General features: G+C 40.9%; 1 protein-coding gene across 5 annotated transcripts in view; it reads left to right on the forward strand.

Annotated features, from left to right (window-relative positions):
• The window catches only part of NYAP2 (neuronal tyrosine-phosphorylated phosphoinositide-3-kinase adaptor 2), a 136429-nt gene extending 134860 nt beyond the window's left edge, over positions 1–1569 (forward strand). For all 5 annotated transcript variants that reach the window (XM_069024560.1, XM_069024563.1, XM_069024564.1 and 2 more), the window contains one exon: positions 612–1569. In XM_069024560.1, coding sequence (XP_068880661.1) covers positions 612–742 — 131 coding nt within the window. In that variant the 3' untranslated portion in view covers positions 743–1569. The remainder of the gene's footprint in view (positions 1–611) is intronic.
• The last annotated feature ends 21638 nt before the right edge of the window (positions 1570–23207 follow it).

The following is a 23207-nucleotide window of genomic DNA, read 5'->3' on the forward strand; positions in this document are numbered from 1 at the left end:
TGATTCTGGGCAACTGACTTTGCTACTGCTTATGTTTTGATTTGTCTCTTTTCTTCCTACTTTATGTCTCTCAATTCATTGCCACTGACATGAGATTCCCGAGTATTTTTGGTGTCATTCCAAATCCCCAAGTGTGACAGTATCCTCACCACTTTTATATACTGCCTCCTTCATTTTCTGGAATTTCATGCTTTCCTTCAGCACAGTCAGCCTTTGGGCTGCCATGTCCCTCAGCTCTGGGATGGAGAGATGAAACCAGAAGCCTGTGTAACTCCCTTAATCACCACTGTATTACATAAGGAGCAGAAAAGGTGCTGGGGAGCAGGGGAGGGGGGAACAAGAATGCTTCTTTTGTATTCTGCCTGTCTGCTGTTTTATGCTCTATACTTCAGAGATGCCAGAGCAAAGAGGCCAGGACATGGCACAAGTCCTGTCTGAATCCCGCTTCTGATCTCAGCTTCTGCTCATAATTCAGCCAAATGTCCAAGACTTTAACTCGTTACCGAGGCGGGAGTCTCCATTCCAAGGAAATTCTGGGTCCCCAGTGTTTCAGCTTACTGCAGCAGTGCCCTCCTCCCGTTCACTGGTGTTTCTGCTCTCTTCCTTTGCAGAGTCTAAAGCAAGTTGCCGGTTAGGCCGGTCTGCGTCCACGTCAGGAGTGCCTCCTCCGTCTGTGGCGCCGCTCAGGCAGCCCAGTGACCTCCAGCCGAGCCAGGTACCATCGTTAGCCAATCGGGAATGACTCCATGTGCTGCAACTTGCCAAATGTTCTCACCTCTCTGTCTGTCATTTGTTACAGTAAATGATTTTTTTGGTTTATGTCTTTATTTTCTGTGCATGTGCGTGCATCTGTGTGTGCACATCTCTCATTGGCAATGAAATTCCACTGGCCACAGCCAGCAGAATTTTTTTTGCTCTTAATTCCTTGTATCTTTTTTCTGTCTTCATTCTGTAATATAAATGTAGTAAAACTTTACTGTATGAACTGGCTGGATTTTTTATTTTTTCATGTTTTCTGTACTTTTTTACTGTCTTAAAATTTATCAAACTTTGATAAATTTAATCTATGTTTTTATGTAAATTTCTTTTAAATGTCTTGTCTAGAGCACTTAACACCAGTGTTTGTCAATGACTTGTACATACTTGACTTCTGCCCAGTTGTACTTTAATATTTGTGCCAGTCTCACATTTGGTTGGAGCTTAATGCATGATTGTATTACACTGTGATTTATCACTGTCCTGAAAACTGCTCTTACAGCAAGTGATTTTGTTTAGTTGAGGCAGCTAGACTCTATTCAGCTGTAGACAATGTAATGCTTACAGGACTATTAAATAGTCCACTGTAGTTATATTTACTGTATATTGTTAGGAATCAAAAAAAAACAAATCAAAGGGGCAACATCTCCTTTTATCTTAAACAGAGGTACTTTTTTTGTCCTCATCAGAAACAAAACCGCTACACAGGAAGAAATGAAAGTGTTTGGGTTTGGCAAATTTCTCCTATAGAGAGAAAATGGAAAAGAAATAAAGACATGGGAAACCTATACTTACCTTTATTTTATATGCTAATACTGATATTGTACCATTTTGTTGCACAGACCTGTATTATTAGTTTGACAGAACTAGCTGAGAGTAGCAATTGAAAGAAGAGGTTTTGCTTAAACATCATGTGAATGGCTTCTGTCAAAGCACTGTGGCACTGCATCACTGGTGCGTACGTGTGGTATGTATGTGCACAAGGAGACAGGAGCACAGATGTATTTATGTGCACATGCATACATGTATGCACACCCAGGCACCCTTATTTCGATGGAGAATTTTTGACTGGCTTTCAGGGAGTTAGTCCCCAAAATCCTATTGAATGTCACTGGGGTTTGAGTGGAAATCTCCCTGAGGACTGCTTTGCAATAATCACATATTTGTGTTTGTATCTTGGTGAGTTGCTCCAGTAATATCTTGACCAAAGCAAAGACCACAAGAATAAGGTTGATTTACTCTCTCCAGACAGCCAGAAACTTGTTAGGAAGGTTACAATTCTGTAACCTGTATGAACTGATGTGATTGCATTACTTCTGAGTGCTGCCAGACACGAAGCCTGAGAGAACCCTGCACATTTCTAAAGCATATTTTACATAAGTGAGTCAAATCCATAATGGAGATTCAAAATGACGGCCCATTTAAATAACACATCAAGTGTTCCTTCATCTAAGGAAGAAATTAGGGTAATTGTACTTTCAAAGTTCTTCAGTGTCCCAGTGTTCCTGTAGTATATATTTTTGATTAAATGGGTCTTACAGCACACATGATGCTTTGCTGTTTACTCAGTGACAAAGGCACCTTGGGTGTTTTGAAGGGATTTTAGCCTGTCAGTTTATACTAAAAACTAAACAATAAGCCTCGAAAGCAGAAGCTGATGTGATAGAAGAGATAATGAGCCTCTTAGAAGCTGCGGCCAGGGTTCACTGAAACTGTGGAGGGAAAAATCCACCTCAATTCATACAGAAGAAAGGAACAAAGATGATAAGAGGAATTTTCAAGTGACTGTGGGAGGGTGATCTTGTTAATTGAATAACGTATGCTATGGTCGTGACTTCATGAAAAACAAGAAAAACTAGTGCAAGCTTTCTCTCTTTAAGTCTTCCCTTCCAGCTGACAATTTCTTACTGTCCATCTATTATGTTGCCACTTACTATGATAACATAATTTTTAAAGGTGTGGATTTGACCCTGAGTTCAGAGGAATGACAAAAGACTTATCTCCATGACAGATACAAACATTGATTGTTCTTTCAACACCTATTCTATCTTAATGTGCAAATAATGGATGGCGGGTGAAATGTGTTTCCAACAGCTGGGTTGTTAGCCCATTCGCAATCAGCCAGATTGTGGCATACAGGGTATCTGTTTTTGTGTGCTGTGGCTATTGATTGTATTGATACTACTTTCCTTAACAACATCATAATGAGCAGTTAGACTTTCCAAAAGAGACATATTGTGTTATCCACCTCTTTGTTGATCAGATGGGCACAGCTAGCATTCAAACAGGAATATAAGATCTGGGAAAGGACAGATTACTGTTATTTGGTTTTCTCAAATCTTTATGGATCCCAGACTGATGGTTTTCAAAATGTTGAATTTGGAAAAAAAAAAGACAAATTTGCAACTGAGTTCTCAAAACCCGTCATTTTTAATACAGTTGTTCAAAGAAGTGGTGACTATGCTTGGTAATTGAATATAGATCTGATCTAAGGAAACCTATATAATAGTTCCAATTATATATTAGATAATTATGTAACTATTGTCATTTAACTCCCATATGCCTTATTTTCTTATTTCTTTTTTGCTTATTGATGTAGGAATTGTGAGGATTAATCAGTTAGTATTCACAGAGTATATTTATGGTATATTGGTGGTAAGCAGTAGAGGGATCACTTAAAAATAAGAAGAAAGGGCTTATAAGCAGAGATTAATTATGTGGCTGGTCTCTGATGGAGAACACTAAAAACTCTGTAGTGTAGTGGCAGCCAGCATTTACCAACATGCTGGGCCAGATTGAAAGCCTCCCTTCTGTCCTTAGTTCTGGGGAATGATGAGGGCATTTGGAAAGAACTGATTGCAGGAAGTAACCTCGGATGAAGTTATGAATTGTCTCAATTTAAACTGAAAGATAAACATAGGTTTATCCTGGAACTGAAGTTACTGATTGTGAAAGGACAAAGTTTAAGAAATTAAGGAAGTATCAGTGGAACTGATAATAATGGCAGAAGGGGGGACTTGGAACTATAATAATGGCAGAAGCATAGAATAATTTCCAGCTACAAAAGTGGCACATATCTGTATTTTCTAAATGCATCTCTAAATAAAAATATCCTACAGAGATGGGTGAAAGTAGCAGACAAGTATTCCAGATATGATGTGTTCTCTTGTAAAGAAAGGAAAGAAGGAAATATTAAATATGCAGAAGCAGTCTATCCTCATGTGTCAAAAGACAAACCAGTAGGGAAGATGATCAGCCTGTCTGAACAGAGTTTTAGCTGGAACTCAGGAAAAAAGAGAGTTTATGAAAGTTGGAAGAAGGGGTAGGCAACTAGGAGGACAAGGGTGTCATGAGGTTATGGAGGGAGAAAATTAGAAGGGCTGAATCCCAGCTAGCACTTAATCTGTCTACTGCCATAAAAGATGATAAAAAATGTTTCTGTAAATACATTAACAGCAAAAGGAAGTCTGAGGAGAATCTCCATCCTTATTTTGAACGGTGGAGGAAACATAATGACAAAAGATGAAGAAAAGGCTGAGGTACTTAATGCCTTCTTTGCCTCAGTGTTCAATAATAAGACCAGTTGTTTTCCAGGTACCAGCCCCCTGAGCTGGAAGACAGACTTGTGGAGCAGAATGAAGCCCCCATAATCCAAGGGGAAATGGTCAGTGACCTGCTCTAACACTTAGACATGCACAGTAGGATATCATGTGTTTAAATTAGGAAAAATTTCTTCACAGAAAGGGTTGTCAAGCAACAGAACAGGCTGCCCAGGGGCATGGATGAGTCCATCCTACCATCCCTGGAGGTATTTAAGATGTGTAGATGTGGCACCTGGGGACATTGTTTAGTAGTGGGCTTCTCACTGCTGGGTTAAAGGCGTTTTTCAACCTAAGTGATTCTCATTCTATAAAGGTACTCTGGTGTTCACAAAAAGCTTACAGGAAATGGAGAAATATTATAGAAAATAAAGCAAGTTATATCTTGGAGAAAAGAAGTATGTGAATAATATTAGAAATAGTAAAAGTCCGTCTGTATTTGGCCTTTATATGGAAATGAAAACAAGTCTTTTGTAGCCATCTAAGTGGACAGAGAACAGTAGCATTTATCCATTTTGTGAGGTTTATAAAGTACAATAAATGGGGTCCACAGATGCCCCAGTAAATAACTCCTGACCCAGTTTGCTGGGGCCTCCGTGCTGGCACCTGAAACTTCTGTAGCAGGCATGGTCAAGGGTTTCACTCTGCAGTGGGTGAATGCTCAATCCTGCCAGGGGACACCCACGGGGAGCAAAACTGTTCACTTGTGTAAAGCAAGAAGGATTTGGAGGCACAGGTATCACTGCTAAGCAGTGATGTTTCCTTGCCATACTATCGTTCTCCACATCTTCACCTCAGGGTAACAAAGGATTACATTCCATCGATGAGCTCAGATATCCTTGTGACACATAGGGTATGTGTGCACTGAGCATGTCTGTCACAAAAGGAGAAAACGTTTCAAGCAGACTGTGGAAGTCCCTCTGCTGGAGAGCAGAGCAGCTTGCATCCAGAGTTTTAATGCACATAAAATCCTCTCTGTATCATTGCCACGCCTCTCTGAAATAGTCTCCAGCCAGCAAAACCCCACTGATTTCCATGATAAGAAAAAAAGAGATCATATAAACATCTTGGGATTTTTTTCTGGGAATGAGCTTTGCAAAGTGTGGTTTGTTTTCATTAATTTGTAGACAGTGATTGGACAATCCCATGTACTAAGCTGCATAGCAGCACAGTAGTGCATGTTTTTAAGATCCATGATCTGAAGAAAAACACACTCTTCGAAAACAAAACTACTGATAGCCAGAGTTGTGTTTCAGCTTTCCTGCAAAGCAGAGCCTATTTTCAGACAGATTTCCACAAAACTGTGTTCCTTACCTGCAAGTGTGCAGCCTCTCTTCATGCTGCCTGTTAGTTTCTTGCTTTTCAGTGGCCAGACAGCACTGTCCCTTCCTGTACCCACCTTAAGGTATGTTATCTTAATTCTGAGGGTTTGTATGTCTCTTAAGGTTTGGTGTCTTCTTGTGGGGAGGACCAGGCAGTGATACCTAGCTCCAGTTTAAGCAAGGATAGAAGATTTAAACTTTACTGAGATGATCAAAGTAAAATCCAGAAGCCATGCTGAGATTAGAAGGAATAACTCAGAGGAGGCAATGAAGATACATGGACAGCTAAAAATGAAGGATTCTCAACATGCATTGAAGGAATTAAGAAAAAGCTAGAAAATATATCAGCATTAACACTGAAAATTTTTGTGGCTTATTTTAGAAAAGTTGCAGCTCAATTCATTACTTGCCTGGTATCTGCCTGAGCCCTCTGCAAGCTGAGGCAGCATTTTACTTTCCCCACATGACCACACTGGTAAACACGACACAGAAGACACAGGATGGACAAACTAGCCATTACCCTCCAAAATTCAGGACAGCTCTTACTTATTTTATTATTTGTATTAAAATAACATGGCAAAGTGGAAAAGCCTCCCAAGAGTGGATTTGACCATTGTCTTTCATCAAATTAAGTGAATCTATCAATAGTTTATTTGAGAATGTGTCTTTGATAGGCAAGACTTTTAGATACAAGTTGGCTCCTTAAATTCATATCTAGGTAGATAAATAATAAAAGACTCGTAAAAGAACCAAGTGCTGGGGGAGACTAGTGCCTGGGGCTGGCAGGCCGAGGGAGCTGCAGAACACACATGGAAATCCAAGGTTCAGAGTGGTGGGAAGCAGATACCAGGAGTTTTCCAGCACAGTTTTCTAATGTAGCAATGTAGGTAGGGAAGTAAGAAGCTGATTTTCTACTTTGAATATGCAGCTGGGAGGATTTGTCTTTGTGTTCATGTCTCGTTGGCCTGGGACAGGGTTAGTACACACTGGGGTGTGTCAGCAAGGACAGGAGGGAAGCCCCTTGGGATCGCTTGGGTCCGTGCCAGAGGTGGTCTGGGTGAAAATGCACTTTAGCAACTGTTCAAAATGGACAGTTTGGCTAATCCAATGGGATTAGGAAAAGCTTTATTTACCCCAGAGCCGGGGAGGCAAAGTAGGGTGCTGCTGGAGGTTTGCCTGCTGTCCCACTGAGGGCAGGTGGGCTCAGCACACCCCATTTGGCCGGCACATTCCTCATCCCACATCCTGCACCCTGTATCCCACACCCGCATCCTGCATCTGCAGGGGAAGCACAGGCTTCGCTGGGGCCACCCCACCCTGCTCCTGCCCTGTCCCGGAGTGAGGGAGGGAAGGAGAGAAGGAGGGGGCTTGCTCCAGCCTCAGCTGTTAAATCCTCACTCTTCCACACAACAGCTTAGATAATGTTTTGTTTAAGACTCAGTATTTAGGTGCTAACTTAAATGCAATCAAAATGCACACATTATATTGTGAAAAAAAAAAATTCTAGCACTAAAACTGATGTGAGACCTTCAGGGCAAGTATTATTTAATTTTGTATTCCAGCTGAAAAATCCCAAACAACTATTGTTCCATTTTAAAACAAAATCGTGGTGGAAGGGAAGTACCACAAAGAAGATGAGACATTTATTTAGCTGCTTTTCACATGCATCAGTAGAGCAATACCTTGCGGTTTAAGTGCAGTATAAGCTCATTGTAAAAAATTTACAAAACTTTAGAGGAATAATTTGCAATTGAATTTTGACAAGTACTAAGTACTCTTCAGCAGCACAGTTACATATTTGCCTCATGCCTAAATTCACCCTATATTGGGTCAATTAAATATCACAAGCCCAGCTTGTAATGTCTCTAGCTTTAGTTGTGAATACAAAACATATTATAGTCTTTGTATGCTTTGTAAGCATTGTGGTCACCCTGTAATTAATGATTGCGGGGAGTGTAAATTGTTCCCATTATGGCTATAATTATTTTTGAAGGCACCTAGACAAAGTACTTCCCCAATGAATTGACATTATCATGCTTTAGTCTGCAAATGTGCATCTGAAAGTGAATACTCTGTGAGCATAAACAAAACATCTGTGCTCTGTTATTCTCAGCTTAAAGTTGCCATTTTCCCCAGCAGTAGTGTACAAGAGTTCAAAGAGTCAGCAAACACCTTGCAGTTGTGGGGCACAGTAGCAGTGCTGGGTTCCTGATTCTGCAGTTAATGAATTCTGCTGCTGAGAAATGAGCGCATATAAATCAAGATCCAGTGTTCCATATCTGATTACAGCAGTCTTGTTTTTAACTTCCATTGTATGAAAGAAATACAGTCATTGCAGGTAGATGGAGAACTCTGTGGACTGACCTAGTCCTTCACCCAGTTTGAATACTAGGGAAATGGTAGTAAAAATAAAAAGTGTGCTAGTAAGAGAATTTGTGTGCTACACAGCACGGACCCATGTCAGCACTCAGTACTGTCCACCTGTGCTACCTGCACTCTCTGATGAATCTCAACTTAGAACTAGCATCAGACTCTGGTGATTCTGCTATTTTGGCTCTTATAATGCACAAGGATTTGCAATGAAAGAACCAACTTCTGTCATCTTTGCCCTCTGGACTAAAGGGAAGAGCAATCCCTGTGGGCTGCTGGTTAAAGATCTCAGGGGACATGCAGTCCCAGATTTCTATTCAAAGGGAATATCTAACTACTGTGCTAATTGCCACTCTTATAATTTTCTCTGTCCCTCTTTTCTCCTCTAATTTTCTGAAGTTCTGAAAGTCTAGTGTGTATTTTGGACATAGAATAGCAAAACATACAAAACAATTCATGGGACAGTGGCAATCGTTTTCCTCCCCCTGTGTGAAAATGCCAAGTGTTCCTCTTGAGCCAGTGCAATGCCTCTGGGATGTCTGTCTCCGTGTTCCTGGAGCCAAGGTTATGGTTGCTCCTTTTTGATACTTGATCTTTTTCTTTATCCAAAATGTATGTCCACAGTGTGGGAACAGTCTCATGCTGCTCGCTCTGTAATCAGAGCCCCATGGGGCTTTGGTCTGGACTTTCTATACACTATTTATTACTTTGGATGGCAGCTTCTATTTTTGCCTGAGAAGATATTTACTTAAAGGAATTTAATTACTCCTTATGTTTAGCCATCACATTTAATAAGTCTTGGGATAGTCACTGGATCCAAAACCTTCTTAATGTTGGCCGCTAGGATCTACCACAATATTGATTGTGGTGGTGTCCAAGAGTCGTAGTTCTGTGTTGGTAGACAATATGCATGGGACAAAGGCTGTTCCTGCCCCAAGGATTCCTAAGTTCAGTGTAGTAGAAGAGAAAGTAAGAGGGTGCAGGTGGGAGTAGACTGGTAAGTGTGTGACTGTCAGGAATTGCTTAAGGTTTGGTTTTTGTGAAATTAGAAGGTGCAAAACTATTCTGGGTGTGATCTACTGTATCTGTGACAATGATTTTACAGTTTTATGAGTCACTGACACAATGAAATGCATTTGAATGTCTAAAAGTGGAAAAACAGGTGTATTTTACTTGGAACACTTTACAAATTATGTCTCTCTCTCAAACGGCCCTCTCATGGAGAAGTAAGTATTTATTGTCTGTGTAGGCAAAGGAAAAGGAATGTAGGCATAGACTGAATCTTGTGGATGCTAGTTTTGCAAATGGCTGGGAGAAAGGAAGCCCTCTGGGTCCTACTTGGGAGGATGGACAGCCATGGAAGAAACCACAATGGGGTACAGAGAGAAGCCCCTGGCACAGACACTTCACTGATGGGACAGGGGCCAATTTTACCTTGAGACGATGTCTGGAATTGACCAGTGTGTGGCCTGAGCGTGTTTAGAAACCTGAATCATCCAGAGCCATAGGATTTTACTTTCTTGTTCAGACTGAATGTACATAAGAGTCAGGGATGAGTCACCCTGAGTGCCACCACCTCGAAAGAAGTGCCGGGGCATGAGGCATGAGCTGTGTCTGCAGTGTCACACAGCCCTCAGGGGTCTTTGCACTGTTAAGAATCTGAAAGAGTTTGGATTTACATGATTTGTGCCTTTCTAAGGTGCAGCAGAGCCCTGTGCCCACCAGAGGGAGCGGTTGGATTACTTTCCACAGTTCAGGGTTTTCCCTGCAAAGACAAATCTCTTGCACACATGAAGGCAAAATTCTGCCGTCGACAGTCCAGCCAAATATGCTGTCAACATTTTAGATGAGAGCAACAACAAGAATGTTAATGCTTTGGGGAAGGCTCCACATTGCATTGTGTTGAGTTTCAGCTTGAATCTGGTCTTACATAATCAGTGGATGAGTCCAGAGCAGTGCAAATAGTTTCTAAATATACAAATTGCAAATAGAGAGTGCTTATTAAAAAAATTAAATTAAAAAAAGAAAAATTAAAAGAAAATGCAGACCTTGAAGTAGATGGAATTGCCACATCCATCATCCCTCACCTCCAAGGCATGCCTGACTGATTGGCATGAGAAGCAAATGTGTCAAAGCTGTCTTTTGCTGACAGACAAGCCTGCTGTTGCTGTCCCAAAATCTTTTCTCCATCATTCAGCTGGGTTGGCCATGCAGCAGAAGCAGGCCAATGCATTGCTTTGCCAGGACTCTGGTTTAAGTGTGGCCCCACACTGCCAAAGCAGCCTCTGTCCCACAGCATGGGGCACAAGCAGGCACAGGTGGATCTGAGCATGCACTGCTGTCATGATAGGTCCCAAGGCCCAACATGGCTTTAGTGACTCTCCCTCTCCATACAGGTCATAGCACAGGGTTTAGGCACAAAATAAATGTGTCAGGGGGAGGCAGCAATGGGTGAGAGCAGACCAGCTGTAGAAGAATTAATGCCACAGCAAGAGGGTATCAGACGTGGGAACAGAGTGACCGATCTGAACACCACACCTAGAGTCGATATCATCCTGCCTCTCCCTCGAGTGCCAGCGTGGCTGCCAGTATTTCAGCTGTGATGGAAGAGAGGAGGAGAAAGAGTATCTCATTCCTTTACCCTGGTATCTTATTCTTGCATGAACTTTGTAAGCTTGCCAGCAGAGAACAGAAAAAGGTGAGCTCCGTGACAGAAACTGTTGAAACCTTTCAAATACAATGATATTCTGACAAAGAATGGAATAATACGGTATTTATGAGGTTTTCACTTCACGCTCAAATTTTTTTACAGTCCCTTCCTCGTTGTTTCTCAGATTGGGAGTTACAGTTTCTTGGACATGCACAGGACATGAGAAGATCTCACCTGTGTGGTCAGAGGTTTCAGGGGGTTGCTATGTTGTGCCTGGTTTTAATAGAATTGAGATGGTGTGTTTCAACACTTCGAAAAACAGCTCAAAAGAGAGATTTATGGGGACAGATGCTGCAGCCAATGCAGCACAATATGGGTGGTTGTTCCCTGGAAGTTGAGGTACTCCAGAGCCCATGGAAGTTGGTGACAACTGTGTGTCTCTGGAGCCTGAGTGCTTGAATGTGGGGCAACAGCCAAGAGTGGCCTCTGCACCCAGACCTTTCTTTAGAGACTCAGACTTGACCACGGGTGTACAGAGTAGGATCCACAGGAACTAGTAATGAATATTTCCAATAAAACACTTACGCAGATCAATGACATGGAGAGATACAGCCTTGAAAGTCTTGTGTGACCATTGAGCAGCTGTGTCTGAGCAGTGATTCTTGCAGCTCCCTGAATCAGTGAGACCACTGTCTGTACTGCCTACTAAAGAAACTATAAATTATCTGGAAGTTCTTCATCTCATTTTTAGCTGCTCTTACAGCACTGTACATGGTTTTAAAATAAAATAGGTAACAACTAATGCTAAATAAATGGATAATGTCATTTGTGTGAAATAATTTCAGTCCAAACATCAATAAGTTGACTGTACAATAATTTAATTTGATAGCATTGGTAGCATTCCTTCCTCTTCAGGGAATGTCTCTTTAAGGCATATATAATAAATTTACTTATTCTCTTCTAAAACTTGTAAATTCACTTCAAAACTTGTTCTGAGACTTTTGTATGCAAACAATTAATTTTGCCACAGTCCCAGAACAATAGCACTTGCTAAGTTTATTTCAAATGGTCTTGCAAACACTCTTGAAGACATTGTGCCTTGGTTAAAATTTATTTAAAAAAACCCCCAGAAGCATGCAATTTCCTTTTCCCTCACCCCTTTTTCTGTGTGTATTTATGTTTAACTCAGGGCAAGAATTTTATATTATTCTTAAAGATAGAAATAAAAGTGGCATGAATTCACAAAAGCATGGATTTATATATAGGCATTCTCTGTAAATGAACCAAGCATTCTGTATCCTAGGTAGAACAGCCTTATTTGTCTGCTCATACGCATTTCAGTTTCCTCCACACACTCCCACTTGTCCTCCTTTTTTGAGCTGAATGTATTGTACCATGTTTCTGTTGGAACTGCGTGTGCCTGACGCATAAAACACAACACAGAGCAGCCAGGTTGTCCCCACCGTCTGCGCTGAGTCACAACCATCCAGGCTTTGTTCTCATGGCTGTCACCACCCCACCAGACTCTCTCGGTGTTTGTGTAGCCTTACACAGTATATTGCACTGACTGTACCTGTATAGTATCTTGTCTGTATACTGTATGCACATAAATATGTATATTCACTCATGTATGTATGTATAGGATGTTTCTATATCTCTGTATATGTATGTGTGTTTGTTCATAGTCTTTCACTAGAAATGTGTGGCTATTCATATACATTATGTGTATGTCAATTATAAAAAAAGTATGAATGCCAGCACCCACTTTTGATAACCTACTTTTATTCTCATTTTGTCATGTTAAAACAATGAAAATAAAAATGTCATGTATTTTAAATGAGAACTTTAAAAGATTATTCTTTTTACTAATTTTTAAGGTTTTCGATTTTTCAGATCCAAAATGGCAAGTATATTGGTGTTTCTCCGGACAGTTTTCTGAAAAATATTTGAAAACAGCTCACTCTGCATAGTTTTGGCTATCTGTATCTTATGCAGGTCAAGTGCTTCAAGGTTTAGAAATGCTCTAACCCAGCTGGACTCTTGTGCTGCAGATCCCAGCTCTATTCACGTGAGGGATTTGCTGTCAATCTAGGGGTGACTCACATTCATAACATCTTGCATGAATAGATGCTGGATACAGAAGGGCCTTAGGCTGGAAAGAAAGTTTCTCCAGTGCAGGTGGGACTTAGAAATGGATAAAAATACACAACTTTATTAATGGATTTTATGGGAGCATTGCAGACTATTTTTCAGACCTCTTACCCTTTGCAGTTCACAGTAACAATAATTGCCAGTTTATTAGGCATTTATTAAAACAGCCAACAATCATTTATTAGTCCTTTGTAAAATGAATCACCACACAGCTGTATGTAGGCTCACTTATCTGGCCTTGAGGCAGCAAAGCACTGGCTTATCTTAAATAGAAAAGTATTTCTGTAAGTCAGGGGGACAACTGATACACTTTTTCCAGTTGAGCATGTGTTTAGGCTATCCATTGAATTGAAGCTTAGATGATAATCATCTGTGTTTCTCTATGAGACCTATGAGTGATGAATTTTCTCCCTTTACAGTTAATTTTATCATTGTACTAGCTTGTCCAGCTGGTCTAGTCTCAGTGTGCAGTAAGTTGCTACGGCAGCATGGCAGCAGCTACTCAGAAAAATCTGAGAGATGTTTATGCAGGAAATTCTGAGAACCTTGTAGGGTGATGGATACGTTGCAAGGAAGAGCCTTCACCCCAGCTAAAATTGCATAATAGAAAATACTTTTCATTTTTAATTTGAAGTTACAGGGTTAAATTCTGACACAATTCACATCAACAGCAAATTCCCATTTTACTCATAAGCTGTAACTAGAATGTCCAAGGAATGATTTTCCTCAACAAAACATAGGCTGGAGAAAGCACATATTCCACTAATTGAGATAGCAGTTTATGGGCCGGTGGCCTGATGTTAAGGCTTTACAAGCCAGTGGCAGTTAGTGCACTCTTGGATTCACTTGGCCCTTCTCTTTTTTTACAGTCTGGAAAAGCACATTTGCTATCTGGTGTTTCTAATCACAGTTGTATAATTCCCAATAGGAAAGAATAAAAATGAGAGAAGACAACAGCAATATGCCTTTTTAAAATTAACATTGGTCAGATCATGGCTCTTGGCACCAAACTTTAAAATACAGACACAATCAGAGAAAAGCAGCACTTTTTTGCTGTTTGGGTTTGTTCACTTATGGCACAGGTGATATGTGTCTATAGGTTAAACAAGAAGCTCAGTGTTTTCTTTGTCATGCATTGTCATTAGCCATTCCTTTTAAGCTGGATATTTAAATTCCCTTCCTGATCTGGAGTTTGCCAGGTCACTCCATGAGTTGAGGAGGCTGCTGCTCCTGGTTTGGTGTGTTGCAGTCATCTTAAGGAGCTAATGCTGATTCACATGCTGTATTGGCCAGCACCACCCCTTCAGAGATTCCTTTTAAACAGAAAACCAGAAGCAAGGTACAGGGAATCTCTGAACCAAATGAATCCCATTTTCTAAAGCACACGGATGCCAGTCTGAGTCTCTTGCTGTATCTCAGCCATTCTGTGTGCCAGGAAATCATGTCTATATTAGATTTGGGTACTATATTGTTTAGCCATTCCTGATAGAAATCACCTTTCATGATGTTGCTGTGAGGTAACATCAGATGTGGTATCTCATACGGAGGCAGGCTCTTAGATCTTCGTATTCTTCAGAAACTCTCAGTATGGTTTATAACTTTAGCAACTGTTGATTAACTGCACTTCAAATTAGAGTTAGAAATTAATGATTAATGAAGATATCTGTCTTTTAAAAATGTTTTTACACATTTTTGAAGGGAAGTTGTGACCATCTACAAGAATATGATCATCTCTGAACATTCAGTGTTGGTTTTCAGTCATGTTTTCCTGAACAATTTCCCTCAATACAATCAGTACAATATTTGAGAAATGGCATTTACGCTAAGAAAATGATCTTTGACTCAGTTTCACTATCAAAAATGGAGAAATGTAAGACCATAGTTCAAAATTTCTCATAAGTAAAACAACTTTAAAGTAAAGCAGCTTTCAGTGCTGAGGCATTTTCCCTCCATACATTATTTTGCTGATTTTATATTCCTTTAATTTTAATATTTTTTTTGGCCATTTTCTTGAAAGTGCTAAAGAAATATAAAGACTTAGGAGCTTTGCTGGTGGTAAATGGCTGTGGTGAAGTTCTTCATCTGTCACAGCAATAAAAGTTAGTTAAATCTTGGGTTCTAGTACTGACTTCAAGAGAAATAGTGCTGAAGGTCACGTGTTTTTTTATAGTTTGGAAACAATGAGGTCCAATAAAACGGGGAACCTGACGGAATTTGTGGTGTCCCCACATGTCACATTTTTGTGACTTTAAGACTGGTTTCGATGTCTTCTTCCTTGTAGTTCTTAGGTCTTCCAAAGTTATGGTCTTGTTTACATTCACTCCCATTCTTCCATTCTCAATTTTTGGGCCCTTCTTGGTCAGAGCAGTATCTAGAGCATATACCCTGCTGCCTTCAACTCCCTTGTACATGAGAGCTTTTGCAGTCCACAGGGGTGGGATCCAGAGGAGGAAAGGACCTTGCCCACAGCAGCTCTCAGTGCTCCATGCCACCTCTCAGTGCACAGGGGGAGGGCTGTTCATGTCCATATGAGATTTAGACTCAGGCAGTTTTTCAAAACTGCCATGACTGAGAGTAAGAAACACTAACTGCCGGTGAGTTGTACTGGGAGCACAGCTGCCCAGCCATAGGCAGGGCCAACTGCAGTGGTCACTGGGGTCACAGCTGAAACCACCCTGCTGTGTGTAGTCTGATTCACAAGCACACATGCCACAGAGCAGCAACTTCCAGCAAGCGGAAGTGCTGGAGAGAATGGGTTAGTAAGCTTCCAAGGAAATCTGGGACATGACAGTGTTACCCTGCAGCTGCTGCACTGCAAAATGCAGTACACAGGAGATCTCTGTACCACTGAACTCTAGCAAAGTGTCTGTCCTTTGTCCTTCCTGTGATTGACCTAATCCAATATTGTATTTTCCTTTCTATTTTACAGTGAATGACAGGAAGTATGATGGTGGGTTGCTTGAGTTCTGCACTTAATTCCTTAGCAAAGGCATAGATGAAGTTTTGATTTTTCATGAGTGATCTCAATAGGAATGCACTTTGTGATGATCCACTGAGATGCATGAGATGACTTTACACAGTATTTCCAATACCAGTTAATTTACAGGCTCTTCTTTTGAAAGCACTAGCGTTTACAGAGTGTGTTAACAGTGATCAAGCAGTACATTTCAGGCAGTTATTTGGAGTTTAAAAAAAAGCTCAGATGAAAAGAATGCGCTTCCAAACAAGATAATAATGCAAGGTCAGACAGATCTAAAACTAGACTGATTGGCAATATGAAAACAGAAAGCAGAACAATGAATTTGCCGCCTAAAGTTTGCTTTATTCGTAGCCTCAGCAATAATCTGAGGGCTACTGGAAAAATTGAGGCATAGGAGTATGTGCAGAGCGGTTGTGTGTGAAGTAACTGTGACATTTAGTAATTGAAAGCAATGAATCGTGAAACTGGAGGTCTGGAACCAGAGGTGCTGAAGGTTTACTAATCATTCGCTAATTTAATTTTAGGATAAGTATTAATTGCTCATAGTCTTGAATCTTTGGGAGTTCCTGGAGTTCCAAATAATCTCGTCAGTCATTTTTAAGTGGTGGATTAGTCAGGCCATGGAGTGCAACACAATGTAGTCAAGTCTTTTAGTGACTTCTAAGTTTGAAAAAAGGTGTCCAGAGTTTTTTTACAGTACTGCATCATGTAATTACATTGAGTGATAGTGTAGTTTTTTCCAGGGACTCTAGTTTTGCAGTTTTTATAGGGACTCTTGTTTTCTTTTTTTTTTTCTGTAGTAGTATCATTTGAAATAAAACATATTTCCAGAAGTTTAGAAATTCAGAATAATGTAAATCTAAACCTTAAATACAGCAATTGAAATGTCATAAGATTCCTAAAATGTGTTGCATATGCTGTTTCATAGGTTGAAATACCAGGTGTCAGTGAATGCTTTTAGTGTTAAATTTATACAGGGTAAGATTACAAAGTGTTCCCTCCTACACATTTTGTTAAAATAAAAACTAATGTGATGGAGAAATTCTTTCCTATGTTCTTAGAGGGAAAATAGAGATTGATCTTCTGTCCCGTGAAAAGAAGAATTTATGAAACGTCAGAAAGGGCAGTTTGTGAAGTTTTTAACACCTTGTATGTGCACTTGTGCTTGTGATGCGAGTATGTAAATGCACAGGATCATTCTAATGTGGTTGCTGGCATCAGGGGAAAGTTTCTGGAAAACACTTGGGGCACTCGTAGGGGGGCTTTTGCAGTTCTGCTGTCCACTGTCCCCAGGCAGCGTTTCCAGGCACTCCAAACTGCATGGAGAGTGTCTGCTCTCACAGCTCACCTTGCACATCCTGCGGGTTCCTGAACATACTGTTACTTTTAATCACCTTTGTATTAATAATCAACTGTTGTTTTGAATTTGACAGTAACAAGAGAATGGGTTAGCAGTACGAAGCTGTATGAACAAGTAACTATCCTGGGCCAAATTATGCTGTCTTTCATGTCAATATTCCTCCATAATACCTCTCTCACAGAGAGGGGAATTGACTGTAGATTTAGCCTGTAGTTCCATCCTGACTTACTGACTTTTGGAAGTCACATTGGAAGTAACAACATTCAACGGCACTGCAATGGTTATAGCTCACAGTTAGCAAAAGAAATTTTGTCCAACATAATTTTCCAAATGCTCTTCTGAAGTATTTAAAAATAATTTTTATTGAGGTTATTTTACTGGTTTTTTAAACAAACTGTAGTCAAATTCTTGGACCCATGAGGTCCAAGTAAATTCCTGTTGGCTTCAAAAGGATGAGGATCTCTCTGCTCAGATCTTCTGAAACCTGATTCTGGCTGAACTCCTTCCTGCCTTGGACAACTCCCCTTTTGCGAACATGTGCTAAGAGGACCTGCACGTCGAGCTGAGTATCAGATAGCGAAGTAACTGTTGCTGTGTAACATAGCCCTCCAGAGCTTGCCCCCGGGGCAAAGGACTGCCTTCTAGGAGTGGGATTTCACACCTTCTCAGTGGAAATACCTTACCCGGCCAGGGGGCTGGGAGCCATCTGCACCAGAGAAAGTGCCGTCAAGAGTTTCAGTGGGAAAGAGAGTTTGGAAACTCCTGTCTGAGAACAGGCATGAGGGAGGGAGTACCTTTTCCTCCCAGAGGATGGTAAGTGGCTTTCAGAAAGCCTTTCTTCTTCACTTACTGCAGCCTGCCAAAACAAACCAGCATGCTTGGCTCTGCTAAATGATGTGAAGCACTGCACACGGATTGCACTGTTAGAGACCACTTTGCTTACAGATCCAGGAGACATCTCTAATAATCTCCTCCTACTGCCTTTTTTATTTCATTGTATTTTGTGTTAGTTTAAGATCACTTTGTTATACCTTTCCCACCAGCTGTTGGGCTTTTGTCTGTGTTACGCAGTTCTGACAAAGAAAAGGATATTTCTGTATGACAGCCATGATCACATATGTGTGATATAGTTTTCCCCATTCTTCAGGAGTCAGCCTCTCTGCTCATCCAGCAGGAGAGGGAGATGCTTATGAAGCAAACAGTAACTTCCTCAGCCCCATAACCTATGGAACTTCAGCACAGTAAGTGGGAACCTACAGTACTAGGAAAAAATTATGAAAACAACTGAATCATGGGGCTCTCCTATTGCCCAGAGCTTCCAATTTCACCTCAAACAAACCAATAGCATTAAAACAAGGCAAGCAAAGAATTTAACAGCCAAGATGTCATGAGGAGAAACAGCTGAAGGGGATTTGGTGTCGTCTAAAGCCCTCACCTAAGCTAGAGTGGAAGATTTTTTTTTAGGTCATTAGAAGTTCATACATCACAAATGAACACCCTGCTCACAGACGTGACCAGAGCATGAAATATTGTGTGGTCACTTCAAATGTAAGAAAAGTTTCCTAAAAATGAATGAAAATTGACAAGAATTTCAAACTTAGTGACTACTAGTAGAGCTGTGTCCAATATTTCAAGTATTTCTTCTCCCACATGGCATTTTTAGCAGCACATATTTTCACGGGCACTTGTGTGAAAAATTATAGTGCACCTTCAATGACAGGTTTCCTGAAACTGCTCTTAGCACTGAGAATTAGCATGGCCTTATCCTCATACCGCACTTCACCCCAATGGCCTGACTTTAGAGGAGCAGAATTGCTCCCGGCACTTGCTCTCCTCTTGTCTCCTGCCTGCCCAGTGTTCAGGGCTGAAGTTACCTAGGGCTTGCTTTGAGACAAGGGGATATGAGTAGGAATAATGCAGCACAAAATGTCTTTTTGCTAAGAGAGGGCATTATCCATCCATGTATTTATGTAGGTGTTTATGTCACATATGAACAAGTAAAATTTTTCACAGCTAACAAAGAGAGTCCCAGGCCTGGTGCTGAGGATGTTTCAGTCTATACTTTTAGTCCTGCTCATGGATTTTTCTTTTTACAGCCCTCATGTTTTTCATTCAGAAAAGCTATGCTACATGGGATCATTTGGTTTGTATGTAACTTAGAGGTATCACAATGTCTTTTTTCAATAGCATCCATGTCTTCAGGAGCTTGCACAGACCTGCTTGGGGCCTGTCCTGATGCACGTTGCCTGGTGCTCCTTATAGTGATGGTCCAGTTCCTGAAGGGCCCAAAAGTCTCATAGTGTGGATATTCATCCACAAAAAGATGTAAGATGTTTTCTACACCTGGTGAACACACCCAGCCTGTGTGCAAAGTTGTGTCCATCAGTAGCTTCCATCAGTATCCATCATTGGATAATATTTTATTATTTTTCTATCTGTAACCAAACTATCCTGCTTAGTTAAGAACAAGGAAAGAACCATGTTCATTTACATTTCTCTTTCTTGCTTTAAACACCCATACTTTGAGCACTTCTGTGGAGGTGCTGGTGCAGTGTGTCATGGCACAGCGAGGGATGTGGTGGGGGTTCCCAGGGCTGGGTAGAGACAGCGCCGGGGCAATGGAAAACAGAAATAGGCTGCTGTGACACCAGGGACTTTCTGGCAGTGTGAGTCACTGTCTGTTTTCCAAAGCCTGTTCTGAGTTTTCCCTGGGATTATGTGCTTTTCCCAGTAAATTCTGATGTGGCAGAGAGCTATGGCATGTACTGACCTCTGGCTTCAAGTCCTGGCCTCTAAGAGCCGTTGAACTGCACATGTTCTGCCCATCAAACCTCAGCTCCAAGACAGTTCTGTGGTCTAGCTCAGGGAAATCTAATTTAAGCAATACATGTATTTGGAAACCATTGGGACTGCTAATTATCTTCCTGGAATAATACAAAATTTCAAACCGATGAGATATGAGGTCAGGCCCACTGCTAATGCAGGCACACACATACAAAAATGTACCATTTTCACTTTGCAGAGAAGGGAACTACTTTGTCTAGTTTGTTTCTCTGACCTTCATAAAGCCTTAAAACACCCATCAGAAGGGATCTTTTTTTTACTTTGAAAGATTTTAATTTTTCATTGTTTTGAGGATATGTAAAGTTGTTTTTTCTTAGTTGAAGATGGGTTTATTACTTCTTGTTCCGTGGCACTACCAACACAGAACCCAAGAGTACATAAAAGATCTTAATAATATTTATTTCCAATGTTTTGGAAATAATCAGAAAACTGAGAGCAAATAGTAAAAGTAAGTTGGCAACATAGACTGGTTTCTCCTAAAGATTGCAAAAAAGTTGGTGATTAAAACTGTATGGAAAAGCTCAGTTTTGTATAGTGGAAGAAGTTTCTTACCTTTTGTTGTTGATGTTCAAGTTTGGCACAAGCATTTGCTTTGAAGAAGGTTTTTGAAGAAAAACTAGAGACTGATGACTAATCAAAGGGTCAGTGTGTTTACCAGGAACTTGTCAGAGATCTTTGTTTACTCTTGCACTCAGTCATGTTCAGGTGAGAGAATTTATCCAACCACTGTACATTCCTGTATGCTTCCTACACATCCATTTATCACACAGCTTTTACTGCCTGCCTAGGAGCAAGGATTTGACCCTATCTCCAACACCTCCTTGGTGAATGTCCAAACTTCTGGGCCTTTGCCTGGTGTTTTTCTTCACTCTCTTGCTATATCTGATTTAAAATTAACTTTTTAAAAAGGTGTCTTATACCTTGGATAATCTAATGAGTAAAGATTCCATCAAAACAAAAATTGACGTACAATCAGCAAATTTTGTAATCTGTAGGATATTATGGGACATAGTACCTGATACACATCCTGGAGTCTCCAGGAGGTCCCTTCTTACAATCTTGACATTAGCTGCTGGCTCTTTCTTCCCTCTTCAGTAAGAACAGGTTTTGGGCCAAAATTCTCTGGTCAGAACCAAGTTTTCCTCTCCTGTGCTGTGTCTTGTTGGCTCTTACCTCCAGTGATGATGCGTTTTGTGCCTGTCTGTGTACATCCACATCTGCAGCCAAGCTCTGACATGATGCAGTATGTGCACCATTCCTGAAGCACGATGGGATCTTTCCCAGGAGAGCTGCATAGCTATAAAATGCTTTGAATCCTCTACTTTTTTTCATAAATTAAGTTGTAACATCATTATCTTTTGTGCCTCTCACATGGAACAAATTCCTTGTTATGATTTAGCAGGAATATTAGCCTGGTACATGACCAGAGGAGCAGGCTGAAGCCAGAAAGGAGGGAGGATGTGAAAAAAATTAGTGCTGGAACTAAATGTGAGTGCCACCAGTTCAGTCACTGGGAGGATTAGGTCTAAGACTGCAGTGTTAAACACATTAGCTTTAAACACCTCAACAGCTCTACTGAAGTCATCAGGGGTTTTTACTGTTACTAAGCAGCTGGGTTGAGTCCTGGCCTGTGAGAGTCAGTGCCTGTTACTTGTCTAGGATGCACTGAAAATTTAGTTAACACTCTGGGACTTCATATCAGCAACATGGTTATTGTCATTTCTGTAGTTCATTGATCTGCAATGGGTATTTCCTCTTAGGTCTGTCCTGCAGCTTCCAGAGGCCATGCATCTTTGTTCCTAATATTTTTATTCTGTTGCACTTAAACACTAAACAACTGGGCAAAACTATAAAAAAAACCCCTTTAATATTTAAGGTTTTTTTAATATTTAAGCTTTTTTGTTCCCCAGGCCTTTCAACATCATATGTTCACTTGGTGTATTTTAGCAAATTACTTTCCCCATCCCAGTTCTACATGTTTCCCCTGCACACACCATTATTGAGTACAGTTCCAGGACAGGATTGTGTCATGCAAACAGTACACCTAAGAAGATCCTGATAGGAAGGACTTAGCCATCAAACAAAAATAGCATTAAAAAAATCCCAAGCAGACTTGAAAATCTGTGTCTGGGAAAACTCAAATTCTTCACAGTAAATGATTCACTAACCATAACAAAATACGGTGGCCACTATAAAAAAAAAAGATTTTGGAGCTGCCTACTCTTGGGTATATTTTAGGTGCTGTTTTGCAGGGGGCGGCAGAGTGTCTGTGTAACTGATACATTCTACAACTCCATTTCTATCTTTGGGAAGTTGCAACTGGCATTTTAGAAATTAGCATGTCAAAATGCTGCTTGTGTCCCCTTGAATACCCCCTTGAATGAAGGAGATCAGTACCACAAGGTACCGTGTTGGCACTGCACTGTGTGTAGCACGGTGGTGAGCGGGGGGTGACGTGGATGTGACACTCTCATGGTGGCTGTCGTGTGTGCTGCGTGCGGTGCTTGTGACACTTGGTGACTGGAGCACCCTGCGTGCCGTGGGGATTGGCACTGGCACACACTCTGCCTGTGATGTGATGAGCTATAAAAGAGAAGGCATTTCCCAGTGCCCAGGAGAGGAAATCCATGCTCAAGCGCTGTTGTCGTCAGGCCTGGTGCAGAAGCTGCTGTGCTGGTGAATATTTGTATAATGAATAACGTGCAGACTGTGTCCCTGTCCTTCCCCACAGAGGAGGACCCAGCTGAAGACACTGCTGTGTAAGTACTGACCCACTACTGGTGAGCAGAATGGCAGGAAACCTGGGTCAGGCAGACCCTACCCCAACATCTGTGGAGTCGAGCCAAGGGGTGGGAGGGGAGTATCTCCAGTCAGGGAGTTTTGGACCAAGCCTGGGCACCCAAAGAGAGAAAATCTCATGGCCATGGTAGATGCTGTACCTCATGCCCACCTGCACCACAGTAAATGTTAGATCACTCCTGAAATGAAAGACAAGTATTCCATTAAAAGAGCAGGCACAGCAGAATTCCTGAAGAAATTGCTCAGCCATTCAGGACGACACATTGCAGATAAGTTACCTATGTAATTCAAAACTCATAATATGGATTAAACTTGTTTTACTTAGAGTACTACCTAGTGTATAAGGTAAGCATGGTTTTGTGATAAAATTATTTTA

This window comes from Aphelocoma coerulescens, chromosome 9 (genome assembly GCF_041296385.1).
Source record: "Aphelocoma coerulescens isolate FSJ_1873_10779 chromosome 9, UR_Acoe_1.0, whole genome shotgun sequence".
NCBI lineage: Eukaryota > Metazoa > Chordata > Aves > Passeriformes > Corvidae > Aphelocoma > Aphelocoma coerulescens.